This window comes from Bombus terrestris, chromosome 4 (genome assembly GCF_910591885.1).
Source record: "Bombus terrestris chromosome 4, iyBomTerr1.2, whole genome shotgun sequence".
Lineage (NCBI taxonomy): Eukaryota > Metazoa > Arthropoda > Insecta > Hymenoptera > Apidae > Bombus > Bombus terrestris.
In genome coordinates this window covers 16,443,291-16,459,798 of record NC_063272.1, presented here as the reverse complement: position 1 = coordinate 16,459,798, position 16,508 = coordinate 16,443,291, and the positions used below count along the sequence as shown (strand labels likewise).

The window sequence follows — 16,508 nt, the reverse complement described above, 5'->3', positions numbered from 1 at the left end:
TGATAGAGGAACGAGTGGGTGAATTTGTAATAGAAAAAAAATATATTGAAATAAGTAAAAGTACAAGTATAATGTACACTGATCCACAGCACGTTCATACACTTACAGCAAAGGATATTACCAAAAAAAGTTCAATACTTAGTATGTAATTATAGCTGAAGACTACAAGAAACAGCAATCACAATCTGCTTATAGCTCTTTTATTTCTAGACCTTGTAACTCAATATATTCAACATTTATAATCAAGGGCACAATAATACGAACCTCTTCTTGTTTTTAATTCTTTTTTGCTTCACTAAATTCTATTTTCTTCGTAACAGCGGTATCCAGGTCACGGGTACACAAAAAAAGGTATAGAGATTTTCTTGAAGTAATTACTTCAACAGATTACAAATTTATTTATAGTTTACACAATGAAACAATCTCGATTTTTCCATTTTTTGCTCCGGATATTTTCTTTTGAAATTTTGCTTTAACCTCGATTCAATATCAACGAATAAGAATTTAATTTTACATGATGCAGCGAGCAATTAGGATGTTTCTGCTTGTTTGAAACTTGCTCCGGGCAGGTATTAAATATTGCAATCGTATAACTGTATTTATGTTTCGCGCTAACACTTGAATGTGGAATGGGAAATGGTTCACGGTTCGGTTTGCGTAATTATCGTTTAATCGAATCGATCATTATTCAATACCGTTTTGTAGTAAGCTCTTTTCAATTGATTTTCAATGGGAATATTTGCGTACACGCTGCAGCACACATGTGTATCTTTGTTCAAAGTAATTGACGCATTATTTACATAAATACTTTTATCGTTTAACGATAAAGGAAACTTAAACGTTCATTGAAAATAACAATATTTTTCTAAGGTTTACAATTATTGTGTCTTATCTATACCAGAATATTAAAATATATTTCAAGTTGTTTTTATTGTGTATTTTTATTGTCTATTGAATATATTCAACATTGAAGGATACGAATACTTCATAAATATTCCCTCAATTATTTTTTCTTGTTTTTCTTATATTTTCTTATATTTAAATCTTCCCCTGGTATGATATTTCCAAAAAATGGAGCTCGATAATAATTTCCTATTCAAATACGAGAAGTTTTTCCTGATATAATGGACGTTAAACATTAAATAAAATGAATTACGTTCATGCTCGAACATAGTTCATAACTTTGGTAAAAAAGAGTTCTATTAAGCGTCTTATTTTTTTGTACGCTTTTTACGATGTCGTGCGCCGGAAATGAGATGAAAATTCCGTGAAAAGCTCGAATGAGCTGGCGCGTTTGTGAGACAAGTCGACCGATTTGACGCGGAATAACTCGTCTTTACGAGTTGAAAAACTAGAATGCACAGTCTCTAAGACAGTCCGTTAATCAGACTTTAATTTAACTGCCTGTCTTCGTTCCATCGCTGCGTTTTTCATTTCCTGTTCTGCAGAAGTACGGCCAAATGGGAGATATGGAAGACGACATTGAACGGAAGCAGTATAAAAGTTAAAGCAGTTAATTTGAAAGTAAGACTATTTCTTAGCAATAAATGTCAAACATAATAAGATTTATCCTCATGTTTAGCGATTAGAAAATTTCGTTGTTCTTGAATTATTTGTTTTCTTTTTATGATTAAATATTTACAATTAGTTCTTTGTTTAGTTTCTTAAGAGTGATGTAACATCAGACTTTTTTAATAAGTTTACCTGCTCCCAATATTCAAATCTAATTTTTGATAATTCCAAATATTTTTTAATGCACATTATTGAATCAAACTGTATAAGAATTGTAAAAAAAAAGATATAAAATATAATCTTCCTTGGACAATCTTTTCTTGAATCTAACAATTATATAGATTATATGTTCCAACTAAAATTTTTCCAGACGAATAGGAGATGAAAAGTTCTTGAATCATACTACCAATCCCATTTAATATTTTTCTCCGGACAGATAGATAAAATATCTACTACTTGCATGTGTAGACAAAGTATACTTATTTTTATTAATTGTAACAAAGTTGCTTTTATTATCTTAACCAAAATCGATAATTAATAGATTTTAATCGACAAAGGTTACACGAGAAAGCGTTCGATTAATTATCAGCCTGATACTATATTAGGCCACAATTTCATGGTCTAAAAATGAAACAACAAGGACTGGTTTGTACATCGACGAAACGGAAGTCGGCCAACGATAGTGTGCATTGAATGCATCCTGAGAAACGACGACTCGTCAAAAGGGAACATTGGGAGGAATTAGAGCGTGGTTCAAAGGAGATGAAATGAAGACGAAAGAAAAAGAACGTTCGGAACGGGGGTTGAAAAAAAAAAAACGGCAAAAGAGCATGTCCGCATTGGAGGAAATGGAAGAACGACTCGAAGCGAGAAGAACGTTGCACAGCAAAAAGATAGACGGAGGAAATATAATTTGCAGAAAATTGAAAAACGGAATATCTTTCGAAATTTTGTATAAGTTTTCCTTTTTTTAGCAATTTTTATTGCTTTTAGATTCCTTTAAAAAATGGGATTTATCAATTTTGTAAAATTGCTTGATTTTAATCGATATCATACGATCTTTTACGATATTATATGATATTTATATGATATTACCATGTAAACGTGCTATATCGAATTTTTATATTTTTTAGTCACTTTCTACGTTAAACCTTATTCCTAACACTATTATATCAAAGAATATTAGCTCCAACGTATATACATAATATATTATATTTGATCTTGCAGACAATTTAATACTTGTCAAAGTTAATTAAATCGATAGTTATAAATTTTACAAAAATTTCGTTCTCCTGCGTTGGTTTCTGTTCTTCATAAACATATACTTATTAGTGAATATAGTTTTATCTAATAACGATAGACTAAATCAAACCTTGTGCATTCGCACGGCGAGAAAATGTCGCGAGAAGAAGTATAGCAATGGATACTTTAAAAACTAGATTAATGAGACAACGATGGAAGTCTGTAACCAGTCTATTAAAATAACAAGGTATAAAAACAAAACCAGGGGTGGGTCGGAAATACGTAAGAGAACAAAGACAAGGAAAATCCAACGTAAGTCAAGTATGAAACGAAAGAAAGGATGGAATGTAAGTGAAAGGAAAGGAAAGTATATTGGGAGAAAACGCAGAAAATTTTTCTCGAAGGAAATAAATAAGACTGGAATTACACGAAGACGAAGGGGGGGAGGGTACCGCAGCTTCCGTGAAAGCAAGAATTAAAAAAAGAAAGAAAAAGGGAAAAGGAGCAGGAAAATACAGAGAGGTAGGAAAACAAAAGTTGTTCTTCGTTCTAAAGACCCAGGAAACGCGTGGAAAATGGAGGGAAAGGGGAGAGGACGGCATTGCGAGGTTGTTCGAAAGAAATTTGAATCGCAATTACGGAATTAGTTTTTTTCCCTCTGTTCAGCCGGTGGTGCACGAAAAAACAACGGGCGAAAAATAAAACACCAACGGATGTGTATGTGCTCAGAGCCAGAGCGGAGCCACAGCCGTCGTCGTTTGCTACTTCCGGTCCCGGTGAATGTCGCCGACTAATTTTCCGGACTGCTCGCTGCTCAGACCACTTTCGAAACGGACGCCCTCCAGAACGCGATATTCTCGTTTAAAAATCTCCCTACGCTCGCGGATAATTGTCCGAAATGCGACTAAATGGATATTCGTTAGCCGCGTTAACTCTTTGACATTTCATTCCTTTGTACGTTCGAATATCCATTGACGCGGATAAGCGGCGAATTATGTCGAATTGTCCGGAATGGAAATTTATATGGACCAAAGATGACCGTACTTTTCATTTTTAAGATAAACGATTAATACATTTGTTTCAAGTAAGGTATAATTCATATTTTTAAATAAAATTCTAATATAATTCTGAATATTTTGTAAATCAAAATTGAAAAGGTTTTAAATATTTGGGGAAAAATAAACGAGATTATGTGATAATTTGATTTGTACAAAATTAATCTGAGTTTAAGAATACTGAACGAAGATGAACTAGTCAGAAACGGCAAACAATTCTTCTCCAATAGATTATTAATCAACACTTGTCTTTCTATTGTTTGTGAATAGTTCTTCGCTTAATTCTTTCTAAAATGCTCAATAATTAATCTTCAAGAACAATTTCACTTACATATATATTAAATATTCAACATTTCTATTTTATACATAATTCTGCACCAAAAACCGAGTAATTATATATTCACTATTAATGCTTAATTAGAACTGTTAAAGCCCTAGAAAATAAATAATGAATTAACCATAACCAATCTATATCAATTATATAAACATACATAGTTTTAATATTCGAGTGAAACAAATTTAATTGTTTGAATGAATCATGAATATGATAAAGAGCTATATATATATATCAGTCGATGAATCTATCGTTTAACAAACGCAGCAAGTCAGTATTATCTCATTTCCAGGACGATCACGTACAACGATCATGAGATTTGCTTATGGATATATCGATTTATATATCGGTATACGCGAGTGCGGAGAAATTCATCGTACAATCATCAGCCCGTGAAAGGTAAGTATTTTCAGGAGTTCACTTATTCAGGAATTACCTAGCGTGTTTAACACAGAGAGGGGCGAGTACGGTGCAACTTCATAGTCAGCATGGTTTCCGGCTAACTGGCCTACTCAGATAAGCCGAAACGTAGCAAACTCCTACGGTAGATACGGTTAAGTCGACGCGATTCAGTTCCTCCGTTGGCAGAATTATCGAATTATCGCGTTCGCTACGCTTTAATTAGTAAATCCACAGAACGATAAGCTTATTTACGAAAAACGAAATTATTTAGAGAATTAAAATGCGAAAAATGCAATTTATTTATCGCGACTTCTCTTCCAAATAAACATGATAATGCTGATTGTATAATGTTTAGACATTTACATCTCAATCGTTTAGGTTCGTTATAGAACAAGATCATTCAAACATATTTTATAATTACTTTCATAATTACGTATAGTTGTTAATATAATATGGAGGTTACATGAATTTTAATATGAAATATTAAATGTATTTTAATATATTTTTCATATAAATTTTAATATAAAATAATCGAAGAAGAGAATAACCGATAGCTTCAAAAATATAAGTATTAAATCTATATACAATTCTCAGACCTGAAATATTACTACACGAATGCCTAAAATGCCTACGGTGGATTTCAACGAATATTGATATTGATTTGGACAATTTTTCTAGTGAATCAAGCTATCCGTTCGACGAAAGTCGTCCAAAATATTACCGCGAAGGTACAATGACTTGAAAGCTCTCGTCTCTCAACGAAGATGAAATATTCGGCTGCAGCCCTTCTCATTTTCCTCTGCCCCTATCTCGGTTTTCGATTAGAGAATCCATATAACCAATGTGGGAATCGACGGAGGCGAGCCATCATTCTGCAGTCTCATGTAAATCGATAGCACATCGTCGAAAATTGCAAAAAACTATCCGCCATTAGAAAAAAGGGATAAAAAGAGAAAGGCTAGAGCAAAACGTCAGGTTTGGTTGAAAACAGTGGACTAAAGTAAAAGGAAGGTAGACAAAAAAAAGTCAAATGGAAGAGAAAGCGAATTAAAATTGTCAATGAAAGAATTATAATAAAAAATATTTTAAAAGAGGTACGTTTTTAATACGATTATAATAAAAATGGAAAGTTTAATAGAATAAGATTTTTTAATGCGAAGAAATGAAAAAATGTGGCAAAGAGAAAACCAAAAGATAAAAGTGGAATAATTTGAAAGAAAGAAATTAGGACATGGTGCAAACAGATTGCCACAGAACTGGAACGAATAATAGGATAGACAAATGCACTGTAAAGTCTGTAGAAGAGATAAATGATGAAAGTTAAGAGGAAACTGAAATAGAATAAATTGAACAGCAACGTTAAAAATGAAAATTATCTTTAACACTAGGAAATATTCTTATCAGTAGAATACAGCAATTGTTAAGTATATAGAATATAGAATTCTTAATACGAATAATTAGTATGATAAGAGAAATATCAAATAATTAAAATAGTGTTCAACGAGTACCGTTATTAATCGAATTAATATTTGTCAGGAAACAAAAATAATAGAAAAATTCAAGCGGGAATCTCATTACTCGGACCTAGTTAGTATATGAATGCAAATACAAATAGTATGGAGAAATACTTTTAAATAATAGCTGTAAACAGCGCAGATGCCTAAAAATCCACAGTCTAATTATAGCGTTAATATCTCACTTTCTTCTTACAAAGACAAGAAAAAGGAGGGTGGCAGAGGCAGAATCTCAATTAAAAAGAAAAAAAAAGAAGCAGACGATAGCGTCCACAGCGAGACGACACAAAAATTGACGTTGCTTATCAGCGTGGAGCGCGTAGCTGTTCGAAATAAACGATTCCGGCAACCGTTCCATGAGCATCGAGCTCTCGAACTAGAGGCTCCACCCTTTCCATTCCATTCCTCGACCAGTCTCTCGTGCACGTCCGTTTTCGCCGGTCAAACCTCGACAAAGCAGGCGGAGAAACGTAGATAAAGGTTTTAATTCCGTGCGAATGGATCAACGTGCGAAAATCGAGTGGGTGGGTCGGACGAGGTGCCGCGCATGGGAGGGTGGAAATTGCACAAAGGGGTGGTTAGGTGGCACCCGATTGATGGACTGGCTGAAACAATGGTTAACTTCGCAAGTAATCGCTTAATTCCTGGATTCCCGAACTACGTCCAACCGATTTCCGATTAAACTGTCTTCCCAACTATCTTTCGTTTTTTTCTTTTTTTTTTTTTTTCTTTTTAATTCTGTTGATGGAATCGATGGCCTGCGGATTAGCTTCCACCGCAACGATCAAATCTGCACGCGATATGAGCATGCGGATAATAAGAAACTTCAGCCACTTTAAACGCTACAACTATGGCAACTATGAAACTACGGAGTTGAATTTAAGAAATTTTTCTGCATTATTTTTAAAATTTTTTGGTGGTTTGTGGTGCCATTTATGAGGATGTATTCTTTGACTATTTTTTAGCGTTAAAAGACAGGAAGATTTATTTAAATTGTTAGAGATTTCCGTGTCTGGATGATACTTGTTACGTGGTGGATGTAATTAGATGGATTAAAAGATGCATTATATCTTATTAGCCATGGTTCTCTGGTGCTACAAATTTTTATATTACAATTACTAAGACACGTTTTATTTTTTTTTTTTTGTTGAAGTAACGCTAGAAATACGTACAAAATATACTTTATATACTTTTTTATATACTTTGAATCGTTTTATTCGTTAATATCCTTGGTACGATACGAAGTTTTAGATTTAAATTGTTTGATATCGTGTTAAATTTCTACGACATGAAAAATGAAAAATATACGTGACCATCATACATGTATAACAGACAAATACCAAGAAATGAAATAAATTTCCAAATTAAGCAAAATACATCCATTACTATTTTCATTTACCTACATCTTCCTAATTCCTCAATTAACATAAAATTAACTTAATTTGAAACCTAGTAGGAACTACAAACATCGTACATCAAGTAATATCGAAACGCACGTAGCAACCCTCCTGCTCCTTGCAAACTCGTTATCGATTAACGGAGGCAGTGAATCGTTACAAGTTACTTCTCCGGCGAACGATTGGGAAAATTTCCCCGAGCGTTCAGCCACTATACGCCAATAGCTTTTTCCCTTATTTTTCTGTGGAACCTGAGTATCTGGACGATATAAAGGTGGCCGCGAAATAAGGCGAAAGAAAGCAAACAATGCCCGCCGGCACGCTGAATGACTCACTTTGTTGCTTTCACTGCGAAACTTTCCTCGTCGAGGTACTTTTAAGGAAGTTTTCGAAGAATAGTAACGGCAATCATTGCCGAGCGAACGGCCGATTTGTTCTTGCCCACTCGGCCAAGAACTCGTCGAGCTTTTTCCCCGGGTATCGCCACGTCCCGTGACGCTTGAAAGCGCGACTACATTTTTACGAGACGATTCTCTTACGTGTCTAAACCGTTCGAACGTTTTTGACGTATCTACTCGAGTAACTAAGTCAAACTGAACAATACAGTGCTTAACTTTTTAAGAACCAAGCAATGAAATGGTGTGTAGAACCCAAGAAGAAAGACGTCAATTTTGTAATTTTGTCAAATCGCTAAAAGTGTATTAGATTAATAGACACATTATAGAAGCTCATTACGCAAGTTGGGGTTGTAAAACGAATGAAAGCATTAGTGGTATGAAATATTTATAAAAACTTTTTATTTATATTATATTTTCTTTATTTATAAAACTGTTTCAAATTTCACAAAATTGCAGGATCTAAACGAAAGAAAAAGCAGTGAATAAAAATATGCCGAGCTACATCTAGAAATTCTTTTCAATAGATTTCAATCATGAAACGACCGACAAGAAATTTCACATGATTCGATGTTGCGTTGACTTTGGTCCTTAATGCACTCGCTTTGACGCAGACAATAAAAAGAAGAAATATCTTTAAACGAAAATGGGAAGAATAATATACGAGCACGTCTTCTGATCTCAATTATTCTATTAAAGTTAAAATATAGACTAGGTGGAAGTCCTTTACCGATTAATCAACGGAGAAAACACGCTTCTATTTTCGTTCTTGTCACCCTTCCTATTCTTTATTTCCTTTATTTTTCGTTACAGTCTATATTAATGACAAAAATTTCAGATTTCATATAGAATAAGTAACAAATGATAAAATAACGAGTTACTTCTCGCAACTTATATAATTTTTAATTGACAAAAAACTCGGAGAATGGAATTACTCACGTGTTCTGTATTTATGGCAGCACCGTCACGAATATCTTGATGATCGGCACCAGAACCATTGACCATACCAGAACCGGCGCCAGCACTTCCGCTTCCTTTTCCACCAACACCGCCAGCTGGTGTTTGTGGCAAGCTCTGGAAAACAGAGAAATAGTATTGAAATAATTTATTGAGACACATTAGTCGCGCTATAAACAGCTTTTTATACGATTCTTATCGAATCGTTCTTTTTACAGAAAGGAACACGATTTTTAATTTTCATTTTGATATCAACAAAGTTATCAAGTATTAAATTAAATAAATTGTTTTACGCGAAACACTGGATATATGAATTTATTAATAAAATGTAAATAAAATCAGTCATTTTAATGAAATAAAACGAGGTAAAATTCAAGAAGATAAAGTTATTGCTGCGCTATTTGAATTACAAGTGTGATTTACTTGAACAATTTGTAACAGAACAATAAACGAAACCACTGCACTTTATTCCCATTTCCTTGCTTCATTTCTCATCTTTCACCCTCGAACGATCTATACATCTCTAATGGAATCCGCCTGCAGTTGCATTCGCAGAAAATCAATCTTCGTTGCTTGCAATCAAATATAAATAAAATGGAATAGCTGTCAAAATGTATTTGTATTAAAGCAACGAAAATGGGTAGGTACAAAACACACTATTCATACTTTTAGTTACAATGTTTCCCATAAATTCTTTATTAAAACTATTTTTGTAAAATCACGGATCGTCGTTCTTCAAGTAATTAATTATCCCACAACTTATCCCTAAATCTCGAAGTTTGAAACAATCGAGATGATGTACGAATATATGTACACATTTGTAATAGTTGTAATATATTGAAATTATTTTTAAAATCCATGACGATTAGTATTTTGACTAACATCTTATTGAAAGTAATTAGAGCATCTTGATGTAAACTTAAAGAAATTTCAGTAAGAAAAATAAATACGTCCGACAGAAGACTCAGAGATGAGATTAAATTAATTATTGGCACAAGAAATATACAATTCTTTCTACGTACCTAGTATCTTTGGCTAAAAAATTTAACTATCCTTTTTTCCGTATTTGCGTTCTCTTTAAACCCTCGATGGTTGTTATTCGTTAATTTCCCTACAAGAGGATTTATAAGCGGTAACAGAAAACCAGAGATCCAAAATAAGACGGTATGCAAAAATTACGACGATATAGTGGCGCAATTTAAAGTTGTAAATTACAGGAGGAGAAAGAAACGCGGCCAAGCGAGCCACCGTGCTATTTGTTCGCCCCGTTTCCTTAGCAGAATCTGCGCTAAAATCTTGTCTCGATTTTACCCCTTTCACCCGTTCGTTTCTTTCATCCGGGAAACCTTTTCTCGAACTGTTTTCGCCGTGTATTTCTGGCTCCAGCTTTCTCGCCTTCTTCCGTAGCGAGCGAACAGCTTTTATGAGATGGATTAGATGGGGCAAAGATGGTCGTAAAGGGAAATTTCGTTGAACGTGTTTGCACGTTCTTATTTCTTTATAGCGGAAGAACGTTGTACACAATGATAGTACTTCGAATTTATTTGATTATTTTTAAAAATTGCGATTTGGCTAAAGTTTAATGATGCTTTAAAGAAATTACATAACATGAAAGTATCTATAATAATTTTAATTTGTATTTTATATTTTACACATTGAATTTCATTTATTATTTTTATGAGATAATTCATAGAATACGAATTAAAATAAAGTACTTTGAAGTTAAACAATATAACGGTGATTAATTTGAGCTCTTATTCCAATTTGTATTATTTTAATAAATTACTATAAATAAACGAATAAATTTATTAGTAATATAAGATACGAGGTACGAAATTAATTATTTAATTTATAGTTTACTTTATACGTTATATTATTCTTTGGAAATTATTAGAGAAATTATTATAATATGTAAATGTAAAGAAAATAGTATCGTATTTGTAGACTGCGAGAACTATTAGTATAATATATTGCTTTAACGCATTTTAACTACGGAACAATGCTGTCCGATGTCATTAGACTAAAAGCAGAATTGTCTGGCGCTAGTTTCTATGAATATACGAACCCATTCCATTATCAAAGTGTATCTCATCGATTTCAATAATACATAGATTAAATGTACATATTCATGGAAGAAAATTTTATTTAATGCACGATAAATTGTATATTTAGGAAAGAAATAAGAGAAAAAAGAAATAAAAGTATGATTGAATATGATTATTTCAAAATATTTTATCGATGTTATTTCTGATTTTAATAAAATATAAAAGAGAAGAAAGCGACTGATTATTATCCATATAGAACTATTATAAAAATATAGAAACGCCGAACAAACATTTTAATGCAACTTTCTATAATTGCACGTACAACGTACAACTACACATACGTAAATGTAATGTGCAGTAGACGTATATGTAATTTATTAAACTAAATTTGTAATGTATACAGATCGTGCATTGGAGGCACGAACATTTGTTACTATCATAAGTTTTTACCATGTTAAAAGATAATATAAATTACATTTTACAAACAAATTACTTCGCTTTAATAAACGTAATATAGATAACTGCGGATCATTTATAACTTTAACTTCAGTTATATTGTAAACTGCGAATACATTTATCTATTTACTATAAATTTTCGTGTAATGTTTGGGGAATATCCCGTGTCTGCGAATGAAGCATTTTAATAGCACTTTGTTGTTTAGATATAGTGCATTATCAGTTATCTGAGACGCTTAATTGTACGAGTTAAACTTTTCCAATAATGACATCGCTCAAAATGCAATAAATGCGGAAACACAAGTATTACATTACAAGTATTATCACATGTATAACATCAAATAAAATATAATACACAGTAAATATTAGTTGGTTTTCCGAACAATGAATTCGACAGAAAAATATACTATATTCACAGAGGCAAACATTACAGCTACGATTTAAAATTTCTTGGATATATACGATTTATCAAAATAAAAAGAAAAAAAACCTATTCTGTTAACAAATTTTCTATGGTACTCCTTAATTTTCTTTAATCTCCTATTAAAAGCAATATTTGTTGCAAAATTTCGTTTCATAAAAATCCGTAATAAATATCCTACGGACTTTTCCAACAACTCAATAATACCCACATAAAAAATTCAGAGGAATATAAAGCAATTCTCATATTACCTCCTTCACTTGGGAGATCTAAAAACGATTAACAACTACCGAACTCTAAAAAGCCGTGTTCATGATTTCTGTGCGATCCAATCAATGGTTTTTAAGGAGGTACGAGAATGGCCCACAATTAAGAGGATGGTATGAAATGCCACGACATTTTGCACGCAATATCACGGTTTAATGACGGCAGCCTTTTAACGAAGGATTATGATACGCTCGTTAGATCTCTCATCAAGGGGAACTTTTCCATATCCTAGCTTTAATATCGATCGATCGCTTAATTCCAGAGAATAAGTAAAAATTAAACATAATCGCGGTACGACAAAGCGTGACGTTAACGGTAACTGACTTCTTAATTACATCAATCTTTTTTCATTCTTCGTCGACGAATATATTGTTGCGCAAGGAAGATTGATCGTTTTTTAAACGTCTGCTCCCTCTGTGGGGAGAAACAATGAAATCAATCGGAATGAGAACGTGGTTATTGTACTCTATATTATTCTGAATGATTTGCGTGAAATTAGGTGGTAATAGCGCTGATAAATGAGGGTAAGGAAAAGAATGAGAATAGAGGGTATAGTGAGGGGTGAAAGATGTGAATACCATAAATGTGAAGATATTGTATCTGGGACGTAGACATTTATATATAGAGTTCAATTGTTTGTGAAATAAAAATGATCGGAGTCCGGATATTTGAAACTAAAAATCGAAGAACCGTTATTCCCCTCAAATCACATTGTATATGCAAGTTTTGCTAGAAATTTGCTAGAAACGGTGTGGTAGTATTATACAGTGAGTTTTTAGATATATTACAACCTAGTTGGATATACTAAAAACAAGCACAGAGTGTTGTGTTATTTATGGAATACAATTTTAGTCGATGGTATTTTTAATTAATTATAATTGCAATTTAGCCTATGATAGAAATACAATTACAATTTTGTCAGAAAATACTGAAATGTCAAATTTGTTCCCATCTGCACTTGTATCTTATGCAACATGATTTTCTTTAAATATATATAAATTTTAAATTGCAAATTTTCATATTTTTAAAAAATTGATTAAATTTTAGGTGTACGATACTTGTTTTAGGACACTCTCACTAACAATTCAGTGAAATAAATACGTAAGAGAAATGATATTGGTTAAGATCAGATTGCGAAATGGATATCCGTTGAATCTGATTGAAACAGAACTCCTAACAACTGAAAAATGAAACAGGAAATTTAATCGAGCATTCGTTTTATTCAGTGGCCGACACGTACATGACGGTGAAATTGTTAATATATCTTCTGTGAAAACTGCAATATCGATCAACTGCATAGAAAATGGAAAGAGTTTCTGCTTCGACCTGAAAAGGAAGAATAGACGTACCTACCAATCAGTACGTAGTTCAACATGACGTTTCGTATCAGTACTGTCACATTCATTTTATTCCATACCTACACGCGAAATTTCTTTAATCACGGTTCCATGAAGTACAACCAGTTTGCCATTTACTGAGCCATGTTATGTATTCATAAAAAGGAAGACTGAAAAAGAAGTAGTGGAAATTTTTAACAAATAGGTGTACTCGGAACTTAAATGAAAAATATACAAATTCTTTTTCCAAGGAAAACGATATTCATTCTTCGAATTTTTCGAATACGTTTTTAAAATATTATTTCCTTTTAATTTAGCTATTTCTTTCTTCTATGTTTATTGAACTATTTTTTGTTACTTCTATCGAAATAAAACGAATAATTTACTTCATGGGATGATAAATAAATTAATTTGCTTTTTGTATAAAATATTCATGAAATATTTATCTTATACATTATGCAAAGAATTTTATAAAATAATTAAGATAATATTACTTGATTTGACCCAGTTTATAAAACCACCTAAACATGAAACTGCAGAAGCACGAATCTGGACCCTTCACGTAGCTTTTCAATCCAGCGAACAAAGGTGTGTAATTAAAAAGGAAGAAAAAGAACGTAATTACGAAATCAAGAATCACGTAGAGACCAATCCATTAGCGTCTCTCATCGTAGAAGCATCCGGACCCGGTCATTCAGCCTCAAATTACCCTCGTGAAAACGCGGCTAGAAACGCGGATTTAATTGCTATCGTTCTCCGTTTCCTAAAATCGAGGACGCATGGTACGCGTGATCGTTCACGGTAATCATAAAATCAATAGCAGTCGAAGCAACACACCGGAGGTAACGTTGAATGGTTCGAAGAGGAGACGCGAAAGACGCCAGAACGACGACGACAACGACGACGACCACGATGACGGGGCTCGGTTCCATTAAAAACGCTTTCAAGAATGGAGGTCGCGAGTCGATAAAGCGATATTTGGCCTTCCTTAATGGATCGCGGCCGATCGAATAGCACTTTGTACGTGGAAAAGAGGAGTTGCCAGGTCGATAGAGAAGAACAAGGCTCGAACAAGTGGAAGGAAACGAAACAGAGAGGGAATCGGTACGCGAGAAGTAGCAAGAGAGTGTCGGTAACGAAAGCGAGGCCTGGGTGCAACCTCGAGGCCACCCATTCCTGCTACTCACCCCGTTCTACGCTTCGTACCCCACTCTCTCAGCTTTTATTTCGTGTATTGGTAATAGCATAGAGTGCTTCTCTCTCGAAGTAATAGAGGCTTGAAGACCCTTTAAGTGACGTTCGCCACTTTACTATCGCTCTTTATTGACGATCTTCCCCCTCCGCCGCTCCCTTTATTCCACGCTCCATCCACCTCTGGTATCTTTTATCGGTCGCGAGTAAAAAAAGTACAGGCAACCCTACCTGTCGGATATTTCTTCCTCTTTGTTTTTCCTCGAGGAAGTTGATAGTGGAAGGTCGTTCGAGATAGTTTCATTTATACGATGATGGAGCGATCTAGAAGGAAACTGGAGTCGATGATCGAGTATCGGTAAGATCGTTTGAATGGAGGAAGTTGGGGTATTAAGGAAATACAAAACTAGCGTGCTTTTTTCTAAATTTAAGATTATTATACAAGTAATTCTGGATGTTTTATTTCCGTTTATTTTTATGATAAAGTAATCATGTTTTTAATAGAAGTGTTGGAAGACTGATCGAAAAATTAATGCAATATTACTATCTCTAAATATTAGTAGAACTAAAATTCCTGATTTTATCTCGTTACGTTTGAAACAAGATCACAGTCGTTATACTTATGCATTTATAATTCCCTTCTTATGTTTCTAACTATTAATTATCATTTTCTATAAAATTGGAGAAAACACTGTTTCGCTCTGACGACGAAACGTTTCCTCTGCGATCTCTAACGTTGCATCAACGTACTACGGCATCATAGCTGAAATTCAGCCGGCTGATGCTTCTATGAGACAGTTCGCGTGTTTCTTATTTTCGGAAATCGGGAACGAGAATATTTTGGCCAATAACTCGGGCGCGTTTCCGCGTGTCGCGAGCTGCTTCTTTTCGCCGCACTCGCAACACCTGTTTTAATTATTGCGCCAACTATGCCCTCGCAAAAGTTCACTCCGTTTGCAACTCATCTATGCTGAGTATGCGATATGTTTTACACTTCAAACCCCCTAAAATACCATGGAATATTAAAAACGTTTTTAATTTCTTGAAATATAATTTCCAATAATTATGCCTAATGGAGAATTGACAGAAGCTGAGACTTATTCTGCAACAGCTCAAAGAAGTATTTGAATATTTCTATTATACTATCTAACGTTTATTATTCAGTCAATACCATCGCAGATATCATACTAATTTTTGCACGATCTATGTTTAAGCTTACAGTAAAAAAAGTACTCATTAATGCACCATGAAAAAATACCTGTACTTCGTGTTTTGAATTAAAAAATCAACCTCCGAAATCCCTACAAATTTCTATAAAAAGTCATAAAAGAAACTGCAACTATTTTTTCTCATAATTGAAATACCAAACAGCGAATAAATAAGAATAGCGAATACCTAAATTAAAAGTTTCAAGTTATTTTCAATTTTCACTCTCGAGGACGATACCCATGTCTACGGTTATGAACCCGATGTACGCGAGGAACATTAACACCTCTCGATATTCTTGTTTTTTAAAACGCCTCTGTAACGACGTCGTTAAACATCATTTAAACAAGCGGGACGACCCGATCAGCGTCTCGTCGGGGAGTCGATCTTCGAATTTCTCGCTGACGAAGATCCATTATTTCCGGCCGCGCTTTCGTGGCTCCCTGTACACGATTACGTACGTTTGCAGATTGGATCTCGGCGACGCGATCGTTTCCAAGTTATGGCTTTTCGATAAGTGGAGAATACACTCCTTGCGAGATTATACTTCGGGTAGTCTAGCGCACGTGTATGCATACGCGAACCTAATACGTTCCAAAGAGCACAATGGACGAAAGTTCGTCTGCCTCGCAGCAAATCCTCTCAATTTCCTGATCGAGTCCCAAGATACGAGATACAGCCACGTATGTTCGACGAAAAATCTCATAAATTTGATGATCGACGTTTCTAAGAACGAGGAAGAATGATGGTCATATAAAAAAGACTGAAATTTACATT

At 33.9% G+C, this 16,508-nt stretch overlaps 1 protein-coding gene across 1 annotated transcript in view; it reads right to left on the bottom strand.

Annotated features, from left to right (window-relative positions):
- Window positions 1–16,508, bottom strand: part of LOC100645439 — a 707,019-nt gene that overhangs the window by 58,560 nt on the left and 631,951 nt on the right. The window contains exon 5 of the mRNA XM_048405181.1: window positions 8,791–8,925. Coding sequence (XP_048261138.1) covers window positions 8,791–8,925 — 135 coding nt within the window. The remainder of the gene's footprint in view (window positions 1–8,790; window positions 8,926–16,508) is intronic.